The sequence below is a fragment of the Drosophila teissieri genome, chromosome 3L, assembly GCF_016746235.2.
Source record: "Drosophila teissieri strain GT53w chromosome 3L, Prin_Dtei_1.1, whole genome shotgun sequence".
Taxonomy (NCBI): Eukaryota; Metazoa; Arthropoda; class Insecta; order Diptera; family Drosophilidae; genus Drosophila; species Drosophila teissieri.
This window is the reverse complement of record NC_053031.1, coordinates 6,327,937-6,342,819: the sequence shown is the minus strand read 5'-3', so window position 1 is coordinate 6,342,819 and position 14,883 is coordinate 6,327,937. Positions and strand designations below refer to the sequence as shown.

At 46.6% G+C, this 14,883-nt stretch overlaps 3 protein-coding genes across 3 annotated transcripts; 2 read left to right on the top strand and 1 right to left on the bottom strand.

Annotated features, from left to right (window-relative positions):
• Nucleotides 1-2,015: 2,015 nt before the first annotated feature.
• Nucleotides 2,016-3,738, top strand: LOC122617297. Its single transcript, XM_043793099.1, has 2 exons — nucleotides 2,016-2,072; nucleotides 2,159-3,738. Exons 1-2 carry the CDS (start codon nucleotides 2,070-2,072, stop codon nucleotides 3,623-3,625), a joined length of 1,470 nt encoding a protein of 489 aa, XP_043649034.1. The 5' UTR covers nucleotides 2,016-2,069; the 3' UTR covers nucleotides 3,626-3,738.
• Nucleotides 3,739-4,868: 1,130 nt separating this feature from the next.
• On the top strand, nucleotides 4,869-6,674 carry LOC122616461 (chorion protein S36). The gene is made up of 3 exons (XM_043791916.1): nucleotides 4,869-4,874; nucleotides 5,226-5,714; nucleotides 5,790-6,674. Exons 1-3 carry the CDS (start codon nucleotides 4,869-4,871, stop codon nucleotides 6,672-6,674), a joined length of 1,380 nt encoding a protein of 459 aa, XP_043647851.1.
• Nucleotides 6,675-7,779: 1,105 nt separating this feature from the next.
• LOC122617127 (extensin-1) lies at nucleotides 7,780-13,424 on the bottom strand. The gene is made up of 4 exons (XM_043792836.1): nucleotides 13,284-13,424; nucleotides 13,105-13,198; nucleotides 10,006-10,068; nucleotides 7,780-9,949 (listed from the first exon to the last, which is right to left on the bottom strand). Exons 2-4 carry the CDS (start codon nucleotides 13,111-13,113, stop codon nucleotides 8,042-8,044), a joined length of 1,980 nt encoding a protein of 659 aa, XP_043648771.1. The 5' UTR covers nucleotides 13,114-13,198; nucleotides 13,284-13,424; the 3' UTR covers nucleotides 7,780-8,041.
• Between the last annotated feature and the right edge of the window lie 1,459 nt (nucleotides 13,425-14,883).

The following is a 14,883-nucleotide window of genomic DNA, read 5'->3' as shown; positions in this document are numbered from 1 at the left end:
ATATGTACATATGTAGGTAGAATATGCTAGATAGAACTCGCTATGTTGACAGTGAATAAAATGTAAATTGGCAAAGCCATAAATTCAGCTCGTTAATACTCGCAGTTTTTGACTATGTTTAAGTGCTGCACACACACAGGAAATGAAATGATTTATCTCTGGCGTACAATGGCAAGCCAAACTAGAATCGTAAGGCTCTAAACCTTTATGCATTTGGAAATAGGAAAACTGATATTGTTGCTATTTGATACCGACCAACCTCTTTATGGCCGTCGCGTTAATTGGCCAAACTGGTGCTATTAAGGCCCGTCTTCTGAGATTGGTGGCGATTGGTGGCGCGTGACAACCATCCATCACCGGCGCAATCCCCCCACAAAACACCTCCATCCCGTCATAAACTTCGGGCAACCCCATAGATCATGGCCTTGACTTTCGCAGCTGTACTTTGACCCGAGTTGTATATTTTCTTTTCGCGATTTTTCGATGAATCGATTGGCGGCTTGTGAGTCATCGTTTATCCTCGACTATACGGAACCGATTAGTTCCTAGCACTAACAAGCCTTGCTTCATGGCTAATTTTTTTGGCTTCGATGTTGCAAATACAACGAATTGTGGCCAAATAAAACATGTACTCCCCCTCTCCAAAGTTTAACCATTAATCATTTGCTGAAGAGTAGCTGCAGTCTATGGCTCACTTTTGCTCTTAACAAATTGATTAGCTTGAATTAATAGCATTAATATCTTTGATTTAATCATTTAATCCCATTTTATCATCTGGAGCGCGCGTTTAAATTTAAACTAACTCATAAATAAGCCAAAATAAATTCTCCTTATCTACCGGTGCAAACAACTTTACTTGATTTATTCAAACATCCCATGCATGTCCATGTTTAACTTTCGAAGCACTTGGTGAGAGGTTTTTGAACAGAAGTGACACAAAAATCAGTTGCAGATCAAATGACACATCTGGATGATATAGAAAAATGCTAAGGTTGGGATTAAGTGTGCTGTGGGCTGTCAACCAAATTGGTCGATAAATAATTGTAAGAAAACATGTTTTTAAAAGTAATGTGCCCTTAAGAAGCAAGTCATATTGTTCCAAATATGTACATATGTACATATGTCGATGTTGATGTCATATAAGATAAACAAATATTATAAGATCTTTCAAACTTAGTAATTGATAAGCGCGCATCCGCATAAGGCAGATTATTCTAAGAACTCACAATGGGATCTGCTGAAGATCTCTTCATTGAACATCCGGCATTCTGTTTACAAACTTAAACAACTCGTACGCATCAGGCATAATTATATCATATTTCCAAAATTGAATGGCTCGCTTGGTCAGTTCCTATTTGTTGATTAATGAACGGCGAACGACATCGCCACAAAGAGAAGCGACTGCGATCGAAATAATCGACTTTTTGAGTGGCGATTCGGAGATCTATTGAAGTGAGCGAATTGGATTGAAACATATAACTCATCATTTGAATTTAAATCGAGCGCAATTCCAACGGCGGTTTGAATGAAACCAGGCAGGCGGAGCGAACACAAAGAGGTGTAAACAAGATGAGAGAGCCAAGTTAATACATATAATATTTATATACATATAATATATATATATTTCTATGTGAGTATGTTTTGCGCGCTCGACTTGTCCAAAACTTTGATGTCCATCAAATCTTTTGCATATGATTAAATAAAACAATTAAGAGAATCCGTGCGAACGATTTTGGCCATTAAACATTTTTTTTAGCCATCAACTGCTCTCGAGCTTCAGCTTGTGCGAATGTAAGCGTCGCAGTCGCCGTCAATCGTGTTGGCCAAGCTGTGTTTGAGCCGCAAAAGAGCGTCTTAGAACCCGCAGTCCAACAAAACCAAAGACGAACTCGTGCGAATTTACAGACGCCTGCGCTGGCAGCGACGTCTTTTTGGGCAGAGGAGCAAAAAACGCCAGCTCTGTAATGGCCAGCGAAGAGCGGAGAATCTGTATAAATACCAAAAGGTTCTGCGTATTCCTCATTAGAGTTTTGGTTTTACTGCTGTGAACAAGCAACTCATCGGACAACATGGTACGATTCGACACTTTGGGCACCGTAGCCATCGGAACACCACTGAAGGACTAAACTAAACAAACTTCCCCAACTGTTTCTTGCAGAAACTCTTCCTGGTCGCTTTTGCCGTGATCGCAGCTGTGGCTGCCGATGTCAGCCACCTGCCCTCCAACGAGTACCTGCCTCCCGTCCAGGAGCAGCAGATCATCGCCGCTCCCACCAACGAGTACCTGCCTCCCGTGGAGGTTGAGGCTGCCCCTGCCCACGAGCTGGCCGATGATGGCTACCGTTACAAGACCCACAAGCGCGTGGTTCTCCGTCGTCACCGTCGTGATGTGAACGAGCTGTCCAACGAGTACTTGCCCCCTGTCGAGGTTGCTGCTCCCACCAACGAGTACCTGCCTCCCGTGGAGGTTGAGGCTGCCCCTGCCCACGAGCTGGCCGATGATGGCTACCGTTACAAGACCCACAGGCGCGTGGTTCTCCGTCGTCACCGTCGTGATGTGAACGAGCTTTCCAACGAGTACTTGCCCCCTGTCGATGCTGTTGCTCCCTCCAACGAGTACCTGGCTCCCGTTGGGGATGCCTCTGAGACCGTCTTGGCCGATGATGGCTACCGTTACAAGACCCACAAGCGCGTGGTGATCCGTCGTCACCGTCGTGATGTGAACGAGCTGTCCAACGAGTACCTGCCTCCCGTCCAGGAGCAGCAGATCATCGCCGCCCCCAGCAACGAGTACCTGTCTCCCGTGGATGTCGAGGCTGCCCCTGCCCACGAGCTGGCCGATGATGGCTACCGTTACAAGACCCACAAGCGCGTGGTTCTCCGTCGTCACCGTCGTGATGTGAACGAGCTTTCCAACGAATACTTGCCCCCTGTCCAGGCTGTTGCTCCCACCAACGAGTATCTGCCCCCAGTGTCCGCCCCCGTCCAGGTTGCTGCCCCAGCTCCCGCTCCAGTTCAGATCGCCGCCCCTGTCCAGCTGGCCGCCCCCGCTCCCGTCGTGGTTGAGGCTGAGCCCGCTCATGAGCTGGCCGACGACGGTTACCGTTACAAGACCCATCGTCGCGTTGTCTACCGCCGCCACCGCCGTGACGTCAACGAACTGTCCAACGAGTACTTGCCTCCTTTCCAGGCTGCTGCTCCCTCCAACGAGTACCTGGCTCCCGTTGAGGCTTCTGAGACCGTCTTGGCCGATGATGGCTACCGTTACAAGACCAACAAGCGTGTGGTTGTCCGTCGTCACCGTCGTGATGTGAACGAGCTGTCCAACGAGTACTTGCCTCCTTTCCAGGCTGCTGCTCCCTCCAACGAGTACCTGGCTCCCGTTGAGGCTTCTGAGACCGTCTTGGCCGATGATGGCTACCGTTACAAGACCAACAAGCGTGTGGTTGTCCGTCGTCACCGTCGTGATGTGAACGAGCTGTCCAACGAGTACTTGCCCCCTGTCCAGGCTGCTGTTCCCTCCAACGAGTACCTGGCTCCCGTTGAGGCTACTCCTGAGACCATCTTGGGCGATGATGGATACCGCTACAAGACCCACAAGCGTGTTGTGTTCCGCCGCCACTAAATCATCCGATAAAGGCTTCACTAGGTGATCGATTTGTACTCATTTTGGAGTGCAGACCCTACTATTAGAATACCTCCTTTTCATTCAAATAAAATATTACGATAACAAATTAATACATTCAAGCGTTTTTAGTTATATGATGTTGGGTGTACAAAATGGGTAACAAAAAGTTACGTTTAATGTATCTATTTAAAAGATTTTAAATGGAGAAATATATTTCTATAACATATAAATCCTTGGGTCGATACTCAACGAATAATTAAAACTGGCGAAGTGTATAAAATGTTGCCTTTCTATTTAGAAATAATCTGTGATGATTCACCAATTTAGGAAAAGAGGATAAGTGTTAGAGGATATTCAAAATTTCACTATCTAATTATAGACATTAGAACGTAATGTTTGCCAAACACTTGACACATAATCTAATTTTAATCTATTTATGCCCAAGCTTCCGCAAACTCATCTTCAAAAAGTTCAATACTGCTTCACGCTTTTAGATCGCTTACCTACAAAAGTAAGGGGTATGTTAACTGTTTTGGATGGTGTGTCATCTTCATGCTGTCGTTATAAACGTAATAAGTTGTATATGACCTAGAAGTTTATAATAATTTAGGAAAATTTTATTAAAGCGCAAGACTACTGTTATTAAAAAGTTCATTTAAAATGTATAGTACTTTATTGATTTAAAAAGTATTTGCATTTTAATATTGGAAGGGGAAACACGCTTTCAGCAGAATCTAGTTCGAGAAATGGAATTAATTACCACGTTTTATTAATGTTTTCCTTCGACTTGCGCTTTTTAAAAGGTAATTTTTCCAAAAGTGTATTCAGTTCATTTTGTTCAGGTTTTCTTTCAGGCGGTGACATACAATCGGTTTCGACAGTCAATTCTATTATTTCGGCATTGAGATCGTGATTTATTTCCGCAACTTGATTGCTTTTTCGGCAGTCATTTCGCTTTTTTACCAACTGTTTTTGGCCTTTTCTCCGCTCCGCTATCGAACATCTGCTTTTATTATCCGGAGTTAGAGAACCCGATTGGTTGTACCAGTTGATTAAGCCACAATATAATTATCGACAATTAAGCAAATTGAGTTGGGGTGGATTCGAATTAGAATCTGAATCGGCACGCGTTTGGCCTGGGAGAAATTGGCGAGTGCGGATGGGGGGACAATGGAACCTGATCTTGGCCACTAAGTATTAATGAAATATATTAAAAGTATTAAGTGGCCGTTTGGCTGTTATGGAGGTTAGGCCGGGGGAGAAAGGGGGACCCCCAAATCGTGGCTCATGAGTTCGCTGGAGTTGGGCAGATCGCAAAACCCGCCACAAACCTGCTTGCAAAACTATAATGGATATGTTTTGGCGGTGTCACTAAATACAAATTCATAAATTAAATAGTCAAATGCAAATTTCCCGCCGCAGGCCGGTGATTAGAATCATATAAATAAGCCGCAGAACATGGTCTAAGGCATCACTTCCACTTGCACTCTCCGTTCAACTGGACAGCCGAGCACCTAGCAAAATGGTACTAACCAGGAACGGTGCATCATCAACCATCAGGATAATCAGCTAATATGTGCCACTTCTTCCATTACAGAAATTCTTCTTGTTCTGCGCCTTCATCGCCGCCGTGGCCGCTGATGTCAGCCACCTGCCATCCAGCCAGTACCTGCCCCCCAGCCGTGGAGTGGCCTCGGCTCCCGTGGCTTCCTACGCCGCTCCTGCCCCAAGCTACAGCGTAGAGGCCTCGGCTCCAGTTGCCTCCTACTCCGCTCCCGTTGAGTCCAGCTACTCCGCTGCTGCCTCTGCTCCAGCGGTGTCTTATGCTGCTCCAGCTGTGTCCTACGCCGCTCCTGCCCAGAGCTACTCTGCTCCTGCTGCCACCTACACCGCTGCTGCCTCCGCCCCAGCTGTGTCCTACGCCGCTCCTGCCCAGAGCTACTCCGCTCCTGCTGCCACCTACACCGCTGCTGCTTCTGCCCCAGCTGTGTCCTACGCCGCTCCTGCCCAGAGCTACTCTGCTCCTGCTGCCACCTACACCGCTGCTGCTTCCGCCCCAGCTGTGTCCTACGCCGCTCCTGCCCAGAGCTACTCTGCCCCTGCTGCCACTTACTCCGCTGCTGCATCGGCTCCTGCTGTCTCCTACGCCGCCCCTGCTGCCACCTACACCGCTGCTGCTTCCGCCCCAGCTGTGTCCTACTCCGCTCCCGCTGAGTCTTACGAGACCGCTGCCTCTGAGCCCGCCCACACCTTCTCGGCCAACGATGGATACCGCTACAAGACCCAGAAGCGCGTCGTCCTCCGCCGTCATCGTCGTGGTGTGCCCTCCAACGACTACCTGCCCCCCTTCCAGGGAGCCGCTTCTGCCCCAACCAGTGAGTACCTGCCCCCAGCAGCTTCCGCCCCCGCTCCAGTCTACCAGCCCGCCCCAGCTGCCTCTGCCCCAGCTGTGTCCTTTGCCGCACCTGCTGCCTCCTACGCCGAGCCCGCTGAGAGCTACGAGACCGCTGCTTCTGCTCCTGCCCACTCCTTCTCCTCCAACGATGGATACCGCTACAAGACCCACAAGCGTGTGGTGCTCCGCCGTCACCGTCGTGATGTGAGCCACCTGCCCTCCAACGATTACCTGCCCCCAGCAGCCTCTGCCCCCGAACCAGTGTACTCCGCCCCCGCTCAGAGCTACTCTGCTCCCGCTGCCACCTACACCGCTGCTGCCTCCGCCCCAGCTGTGTCCTACGCCGCTCCTGCCCAGAGCTACGCCGCTCCTGCCCAGAGCTACTCCGCTCCTGCTGCCACCTACTCCGCTGCTGCTTCTGCCCCAGCTGCCTCCTACGCTGCTCCCGCTCAGAGCTACTCCGCTCCCGAGTTCTACACCGGTGCCGCCTCCGCCCCAGCTGCCTCCTACTCCGCCCCAGCTGCTTCCTACTCCGCCCCCGCTGAGAGCTACGAGACCGCCGCCTCCGAGCCCGCCCACTCCTTCTCCGCCAACGATGGATACCGCTACAAGACCCAGCGTCGTCGCGTCCTCCGCCGTCACCGTTACTAGAGGCTCCAACGAACCCCCAGCGAACCGAGCCAAATCCTGCTATTTGACTCACGGGTTTCACCTGGGAAACGAAATTGAGAAAGTCATAAATAATAAAAATATTGAAAAATACTCCCACTGCCTTATTACTTAATCGACTAACAGGAATCCCCATTCACGGGATCTCTCTTATTTGCCTAACAATAATATTGCATAATAGAGTAAGTAGCTCAGGCCATTAAAGCCATTGGATATTGGGCATTAATACCTGTCGTCAAGCGGAGACGATCCAGCAGCTGAAAAAACTAGTTCAGTTCGAGATGCGGAAACTCGTTTAAAGATCCGAAATTAATTTTTTGTTCAGCAAGTGCATTGTCGTCTGAAGCTTCAAGTTCAAAGTCAACAATGAGTTAATAAGAGCTAGCTTTTTGGCATTTATAAGTTGTATACTTACGGGCTGAAGTGTCGAAAAAGTTTTTTTTGTCTTTTAACTTTAGTAAGGCTGAGGAAAAGTGTAGAAAGCCTAGCGCAGCTGTCTTCAGAGTTAAGAAAGCCATTTTATTATGGTCTCATTTTGTAACACAGTATTTTTTATTTACATTTTATCATAGTATTATATATATTAATCCTTATATCAAAATATAATATATATTACTGCTAACAACTGAACCGGTTAACAGCTTTTAAATGTTATCGGTTAACCAAGCTTCTTTGTTATTACTGCTAACAACTGAACCGGTTAACAGCTTTTAAATGATATCGGTTAACCAAGCTTCTTTATTATAACTGCTAACAAATGAACCGGTTAACAGCTTTTAAATGTTATCGGTTAACCAAGCTTCTTTGTTATTACTGCTAACAACTGAACCGGTTAACAGCTTTTAAATGTTATCGGTTAACCAAGCTGCAAGTCTAAGGTCTTTGAGTAGAATTATGAAATTTATTGCCCTATTGTGTTATACTTTCCGGCAGGCGAGCACTATGAACTGCGATGTCTAAAAGTATGTGCGTATACCCGATAAAAAGCATAATCATTCTGGATTAGAACATCTTGCTCTAACTCTATCTTGCTCATATCTATTTAGTGTCTTACCCTTTGACCCATTGAAGGAAAACAGCAAACACATAACATTCACATTGTCGTTTTTAATTCGGCAGCATTGCGTAATCGTTAAAACATAAGTTTAAAAAACATATTTTAATGACTAAGTTCGATTGGAGATTCCGCAGGCAAGATCCCCGGTACATCATTAATGATAGGTATTAAATAAAATATTACAGTAGACTACAATTATTCAATTTCGTACGTTCCTAAGGATCACTATGCGCACACAGAGGCAATTGTGTCATTTAATCAATGATGAGTGGCCGATCGAGGAATGAGTTATTCAAAAGTCAAAGGCGATCGCCGGCTTCGGGTAGGAATAGCCCACGGACTTGGGGGCGGGTGGGGGAAATGGAATGACTGGCTTGGGGTAGTCGTAACCCTGCTTCACCTGCGGGGGTGGAAGGTACTTGGGAGTGGGCGGGCTGGTTGGCACAACGGGGGGAATGTACTTTTGCGGGGGATTCGTGGGTGGTGGGAAGGGAATGGCGGGCTTGGGATAGTCGTAGCCCTGCTTCACCTGAGGTGGAGGCAGGTACTTGGGTGGTGGAGGTGGTGGTGGTGCTTGAGTTGTGGTCACAGGTGGCAAGTACTTCTGTGGTGGGGCAGTGGGTGGTGGGAATGGAATGGCGGGCTTGGGATAGTCGTAACCCTGCTTCACCTGCACCGGGGGCAAGTACTTGGGCGTTGGTGGGTTAGTAGGTGGCAGATATTTTGGCACTGGTGGTGAAGTTGGAATCACTGGTGGTGGCAAGTACTTTGGCGTGGGATTAGTGGGTGGTGGGAATGGAACGGCAGGCTTTGGGTAATCATAGCCCGACTTGGGCTGTGGGGGAGGCAGATACTTGGGCTGCGGTGGGTTTGTTGGCTTCGGAGGTGGCAAGTACTTGGGCTGTGGTGGAGTCGTGGGCACAACGGGTGGCAAGTATTTCTGTGGTGGGTTTGTTGGTGGTGGGAATGGAATGGCGGGTTTTGGGTAATCATAGCCCGACTTGGGCTGTGGGGGAGGCAGATACTTGGGCTGCGGTGGGTTTGTTGGCTTCGGAGGTGGCAAGTACTTGGGCTGTGGTGGAGTCGTGGGCGCAACAGGTGGTAGATATTTCTGTGGTGGGTTAGTGGGAGGTGGGAAAGGAACGGCGGGTTTGGGGTAATCGTAACCTTGCTTTACTTGTGGGGGAGGAAGGTATTTAGCAGTGGGTGGTGGAGGAGGTGCTTTCGTGGTGGTGACAGGTGGCAAATATTTCTGTGGTGGAGCAGTGGGTGGTGGGAATGGAATAGCGGGTTTGGGATAGTCGTAACCCTGTTTCACCTGAGGGGGTGGCAGGTACTTGGGTGGCGGTGGTGGTGGTGGTGCTTGCGTTGTGGTCACAGGAGGCAGGTACTTCTGTGGAGGGGCAGTGGGTGCTGGGAATGGAATGGCAGGCTTGGGATAGTCATATCCTTGCTTCTTTGGTGGTGGTGGAATGTAGGCAGGTGTGGGTGGGGGAATGTATTTTGGCACAGGAGGGCTGGTGGGCACAACGGGAGGCAGGTATTTCTGTGGTGGATTCGTGGGTGGTGGGAATGGAACTGCTGGCTTAGGATAATCGTATCCCTGCTTGACCTGAGGAGGAGGCAGGTACTTCTTAGTCGGCGGCGGTGGTGGAGGTGGAGCAGGAGTAGTGGTCACCGGGGGCAGATACTTCTGTGGCGGAGCAGTAGGTGGTGGGAATGGAATGGCGGGCTTGGGATAGTCGTATCCCTGTTTCACTTGCGGAGGTGGCGCTTGAGTTGTGGTTACAGGTGGCAAGTACTTTTGTGGTGGAGCAGTTGGTGGTGGGAACCGAACTGCTGGCTTGGGGTAATCGTATCCTTGCTTTGGCTGGGGGAAGGGAACCGATGGTGTGGGATAGGAGTATCCTACGGCCGGTGGTGAGGTCACCCTTATCTGTGGGGGCTGCGTTGGTGGCGGGAAGGGAACCGCTGGCTTGGGGTAGGAGTACCCACTGACCAGCTTGGGTTCCTGCGGAATGATCTGCTGCACTGGCGGCGTGTACTTGGGCTGTGCTGGCGGGAAGGGAACGGCTGGCTTTGGGTAGGAGTAGCCACTGGGCTCCACAACCTTCGGGAGAGGTGGTGGGAACGGGATTTCCGGCTGCGGATACGAATACCCATCGGTGAAGGACACCTTCGGCTGGGGATAGTCATAGCCCTGCAAAGAATTGAATTTGTTAAGTTTGCTTAAAGTATGAGATATCATCGGCTTACCTGGGCCGCAGTAAAGTAGCTCTGGCTTAGAGCGATCAAAGCCAGGCTAAACACGCGAATATGCTGCAAAAAAAAGAAAAAAATATAAATATAATTTAGTGTTGAAAACAGTAATGATCTTAAACCAAGTCTATGACATTTATATTTAGCCGGTGTGACTGACAATATCTACGTGGGCCTCGACCGTTTATGGTTATTTTCATTGGCGTCAGAGCTTCGAAAATTTCCGCATATAATTAAGGCTCGAAAATTTGGCAAATGGCCATTGTCAGCTTTTGACACCATCGATCTTTGGCTAAGAATTCGACACTGCGCTGACAATCCAATTGGGTCACGTTCAACTAAGGCTCTCCACGCACATTAATGATTAACAAGTCGAAAGCCAAATTAAACGCATTTTCGCGCGCTAATTGCCCATCCGTTGATTGATTATTGGCAGGGGCGGTTTAAACCGGGCCTACACCAAGCCCGCATGTGGTTGCATTTAACAAATAACAAAAAAATAGATAAATAAAAACTGGTAGCAGCCGCGGGCATCACTCAGAGTCAAGGTCGTAGCATCTGCCACATTGGCCATTAGTTTATCGAACCGATCTGGACCGCCTAGAAATGTTCTAAATACCAGGCCTGTGTGAATAACCTCGTGGATAGTCGGACAAAAACACTGCCACTTGATGGCAAAGTCACGCCGACCGGTTCGATAAACCCGAAGAGATGCTAAAATTAAATTAGATGGAAATCCCTCCACTCACTCTGATTTATGTAAATACGAAACTAGCAATTTGGCGAGCGCTAATTAAGCCATAGATAAGAAACTTTGAGGGAGGCAGTGAAAAGCTTTATCTGCTGTGCAAAACCATCTTTGAAACCCGGAATTCCATTTCTCAAATTAAAACACATAAATTTGCCCAAAATAAAACTAAAAAATAACTTAAACGGCTTCTACGAGTGCGCTTCAAGTCAAAGTCGTTAAACACTGGCCATTAAAGCAAAAAACCTTAATTGAATCAAGACAATAGCAGCAAAAAACTCAACACAAAAAAAAACTTGTTATATAAAAATGGAACAAAAGTCGCGTCAAACCGAGCGATCATCTCAATCAAATGGATATAGTTTAAGTCATCCCACGCAATGTTCTTATGGATTTATGATTATGTTTCGTATTTTTTCTTAACCTCTTTGATAAATTGTTATGGAAAAATGCCACTTGTGAGATACTCAAGCGGCTTGTCAGCTGTCGGGCCTTAAATTCTAGCGGATTTGCCAATCTTCTTTCAACTTGTGGCATGAATAGCTGGCACCTCAAGAAACTAGTTCTAACCCCCGTATAATTTGGCTTTCTGTTGCGTTTTTAGTTGACAACTCGCGTTGATATGTGTATGTCCATTAAAGACGGTACCCAATTAAGTTATGGGTTGAAATGTATTTTTTTAATGGCAGTGACGCACACAGTTGTCGCATAACATGAATAATGCTCTCGATGTTTCTATTTGTTAATATTCACTTTAGAATAATCCCAAAGATGGCAACCAACGATATCTGCCAATCCTAAATGAACATGGCTCAGACGAATTAAGATATACATATCCGTTTTCCTGTTGACCTTAATTGAAAGTTTCACCACACCGATCTACAAGCTCGTAATTAAAGCACCCATTACAAAATACCTGTCCGAATGTGCGGCGTCATCTCGGGTGGCATAATTCTGTGTGGCTTGAATAGTTGAAGTTTTGAAGAGTGTGTAAAGTGGGTGAGGTCTACTGCTCGAGGTGCGCCCGCCGTTGGAACTTTTTTTCCACACAGAATCTGAATCTGTTTCGATCATGTCGAGTCATTTTCCTAGGCCCTGACTCCAAACAAACAGTGAAAAAACAGCCAAAACTTAGACAATTCGGGCGACAATTGCCGCGAAACGGGGGGCGTTAATTGTCACAATTGAGGCGTGTGAAATCACATCATAAAACCAGAGCCAGCACATCTATTTATATATATGTGGTGTGACGACCTTGGTGAAAATCAGTTTGGCGCTCGGTGTTAATTGCTGTTGCCTAACACTGGTTCTGGGCACCCATTGACTCATTCAAGCCTATTCAGCAGCCAGGGCTTATTGCCAAATCTCGCGGCCCGTTTAGCCGCTCTTGAAATGGCCAAGAACACGCGCATGCGTGAAGAGCAACTCAGCGCTGGGCGGATTGAAACGGTCGGTTATGAGCACTTCCGGTCGCCACTCCGGAGTCGCCCTCGAGTGAGTCAGTCATTGGCAGCGAACTCGGTTTGGGAGCCGGTGGAATCACCCAATGCAGTTACCATTGCCGCAGGTCAGCACGGTAAGAAATTTCCAGTTGGCTTGTGAAATTCATGATTTAAAATGGTGGCGAAATGGTCCCGTACAAAAGGGAATTTGGCTATAAACATATCAGAGGGCCAACCAAATAAATAACTACAAACTATTGCAAAATATGAAAAGGTGGTGGAAAATGGTTATTACAAATAACACATCTTGTCGGATAATCAAGTGTTTTGAACTCTAAAGAACTGATCAAAAAAAGTCTATTTCAAACTTTTTAAATCATCTGAATTATGGTTTTGGAAAAATAATAGATAACTATATATAGTAATGATCCTTTCTCTACGTGTACATGTCGCCGTCTTCGCATCTGACTGATGACTGCTGCCAGCTGTTTTCTGTTATTTTATTTGTACTTGTACCGATTTTCTTCAATTGTAGCGCCATTTATGCAAATTTACCATGCGACTCCTCCACTCGGAGCGCGGAGTCGTATCTGTTTCTGTTTCTGTTTTTGTTTCTGTAAGTTTGTTTGTTTTTCGTCGCTGTCGCTTTTTAGAAACTCTTTGGCGTTGGGCAATTTTGTTTGACAGACAACTCATGGGATGCCAGCAGGCCAACTGCCTGCAAGCTGCAAACTGCAGATCTGCTGCACTCTGCTGCGGAGGGCAGCATGCAAACTGCACCTCAAAAAAGTGTGAATATTTCTGGGATCCATTGCCGATTCTAGCCGCGACAATGTTACGATTATGGCCTGATTGTTCGCACATTTCGGTGCACTCGTTTCGCACTGCAACACCAGGCACACTCACCATCTTCATTCTCGAGTCGTGATGCAACAACGCGTTTTGCGATTCAATAGCAGATCAGTTCAGTTCAGATTAACAGCACCACTTGCGTCAGCACCTAAAATATATTTACGAACATCACTTATTTACATCCAAAAAGTTCTATATAGAAGTCACTCTGTTTATGGCAAACAGCTACCCACTTGTAAAGAACGCAAAATCGCCGCGGTAAAGGCGGCACAGAAAATCGCTACTAAATCGCCAATAAAACGCGCGCGTTTCGCTAGCGGCCGAGTGCGCGAGACGAAGCGATCTCGAGCAAATTTGAAGTTCAAATAACAAAAACTGCGCCGACGCCCGGCGTATTTATAAGACTCTGCTGCCGAAGACGCCCGATCGAATCGCTCGGCAGTCGCCACGCATGCGCAGTGCAGCCATATCGTACCGCCGCGCCGATTGAATCCAGGTGGGACGTGTGGGACGGGTCTGCGGACCAGAAGAGTGCCGCCACCTGTGGGGTATTTCGTGCGTGCTCACAATTAGGCCGCCTTTGGGGTGCTAATCGATTTCATAGCTCCACCCCCGGAATTAAAGGTGTTTGCCTAAGTCGTTGCTTTACCAACTGCAGAAGTAGCCATGAAAATTGGCCTACAAATTGCCATCATTATGCGCCAAAAATAGCAATGGAACGACCTTGAGCATAAGCAGTGCTTGGGCGAAGAGAAAATTTAATTTGAATAAAAGGAAAAAAACGGAAATAAATAAAAACTTTGGGGAAAAAGGAAATAAAAGTCATGAAATATAAAACCAAACAAGTAGGAGTGGGAAATTTGACAACTTTGATATATTTCTGAACCCTAGAACATATGTTATAAATAATATTATTCAAAAACTATATTATAACGTTTAAATAGCTAAGATCTCAATTAAAGTGATAACTGATTATAAAGTTGCTTACTCATAAATATGAAGTTTACATATTTAACCACACTGATCTCTGTTAATGGCTCTCAACAAAAAAAACCTTTTCATGACTTCCGAAAATCGGACGCAAGCGTGCCAAAATATTGGATACCATTTTGCCTTGCATTTTGGCTACCGTTTGAAGTGAGCTGAGATGCGATGACCTTGATTGATTTTATATCGATCGCAGTGCAAAAAGAACACCCAAAATCTAAAGTTGAAGCTGTTTTAATTTGCTTTTATTTGGGCTGTTGAATGACCTTAGATGGCAGTTGGCTTGAATGACGGGAAACAGAACCCCAGCGGAGTGGAAGTAGAAGTGGAGCTGGCCAAAAGTGTGAAAAGCGATCAGATAGCTTCGGTTCTTTTCATCAATCAAGCGGAACTGCACCCTTTTGCTATCGTGGAGGGGGTGATGAGGGGGCAAAACCTTGTTCATGCCGCATTTAATGGCTTATTAATGTTGATTTTCGTACTAATCCTTTGCCTGACAAATTATACAATCGATCAAGCAACGGTTTCCATTGTTGATTCCATTAAATTAAGCTCTAATCATCTAAAAAAACATAAAATGAAGGAAAAAAAAACCCTGCAAGCGAAACAAAGCCACAAAAAGATGCTGGTCTATGTTCACGGCTCGTCGAACAAATAGAAATTCAATTATTAATAACAATCATAAATCGAACGAAAAACCGGAAGATACCCGTACAAGATGCGTTGTCTTGTACAGCAAGCATTTGATTCGACTCAAGTATTTCAACTTTCAAAACTATGAAACGTAACGAAATGCCATTAGCAACTTGAACTGAAATCGTTTATTGCCAGCCGATAGTTAAAAAC

Bases quoted from the DNA above. Each gene is read 5' to 3' on its own strand.
- LOC122616461 (XM_043791916.1), top strand. The intron at 5,715-5,789 runs AGCTACTCTGCC...GCCCCTGCTGCC, and splicing joins CCTACGCCGCTCCTGCCCAG to ACCTACACCGCTGCTGCTTC.
- LOC122617127 (XM_043792836.1), bottom strand. The intron at 9,950-10,005 runs GTAAGCCGATGA...AATTCTTTGCAG, and splicing joins GCTACTTTACTGCGGCCCAG to GGCTATGACTATCCCCAGCC.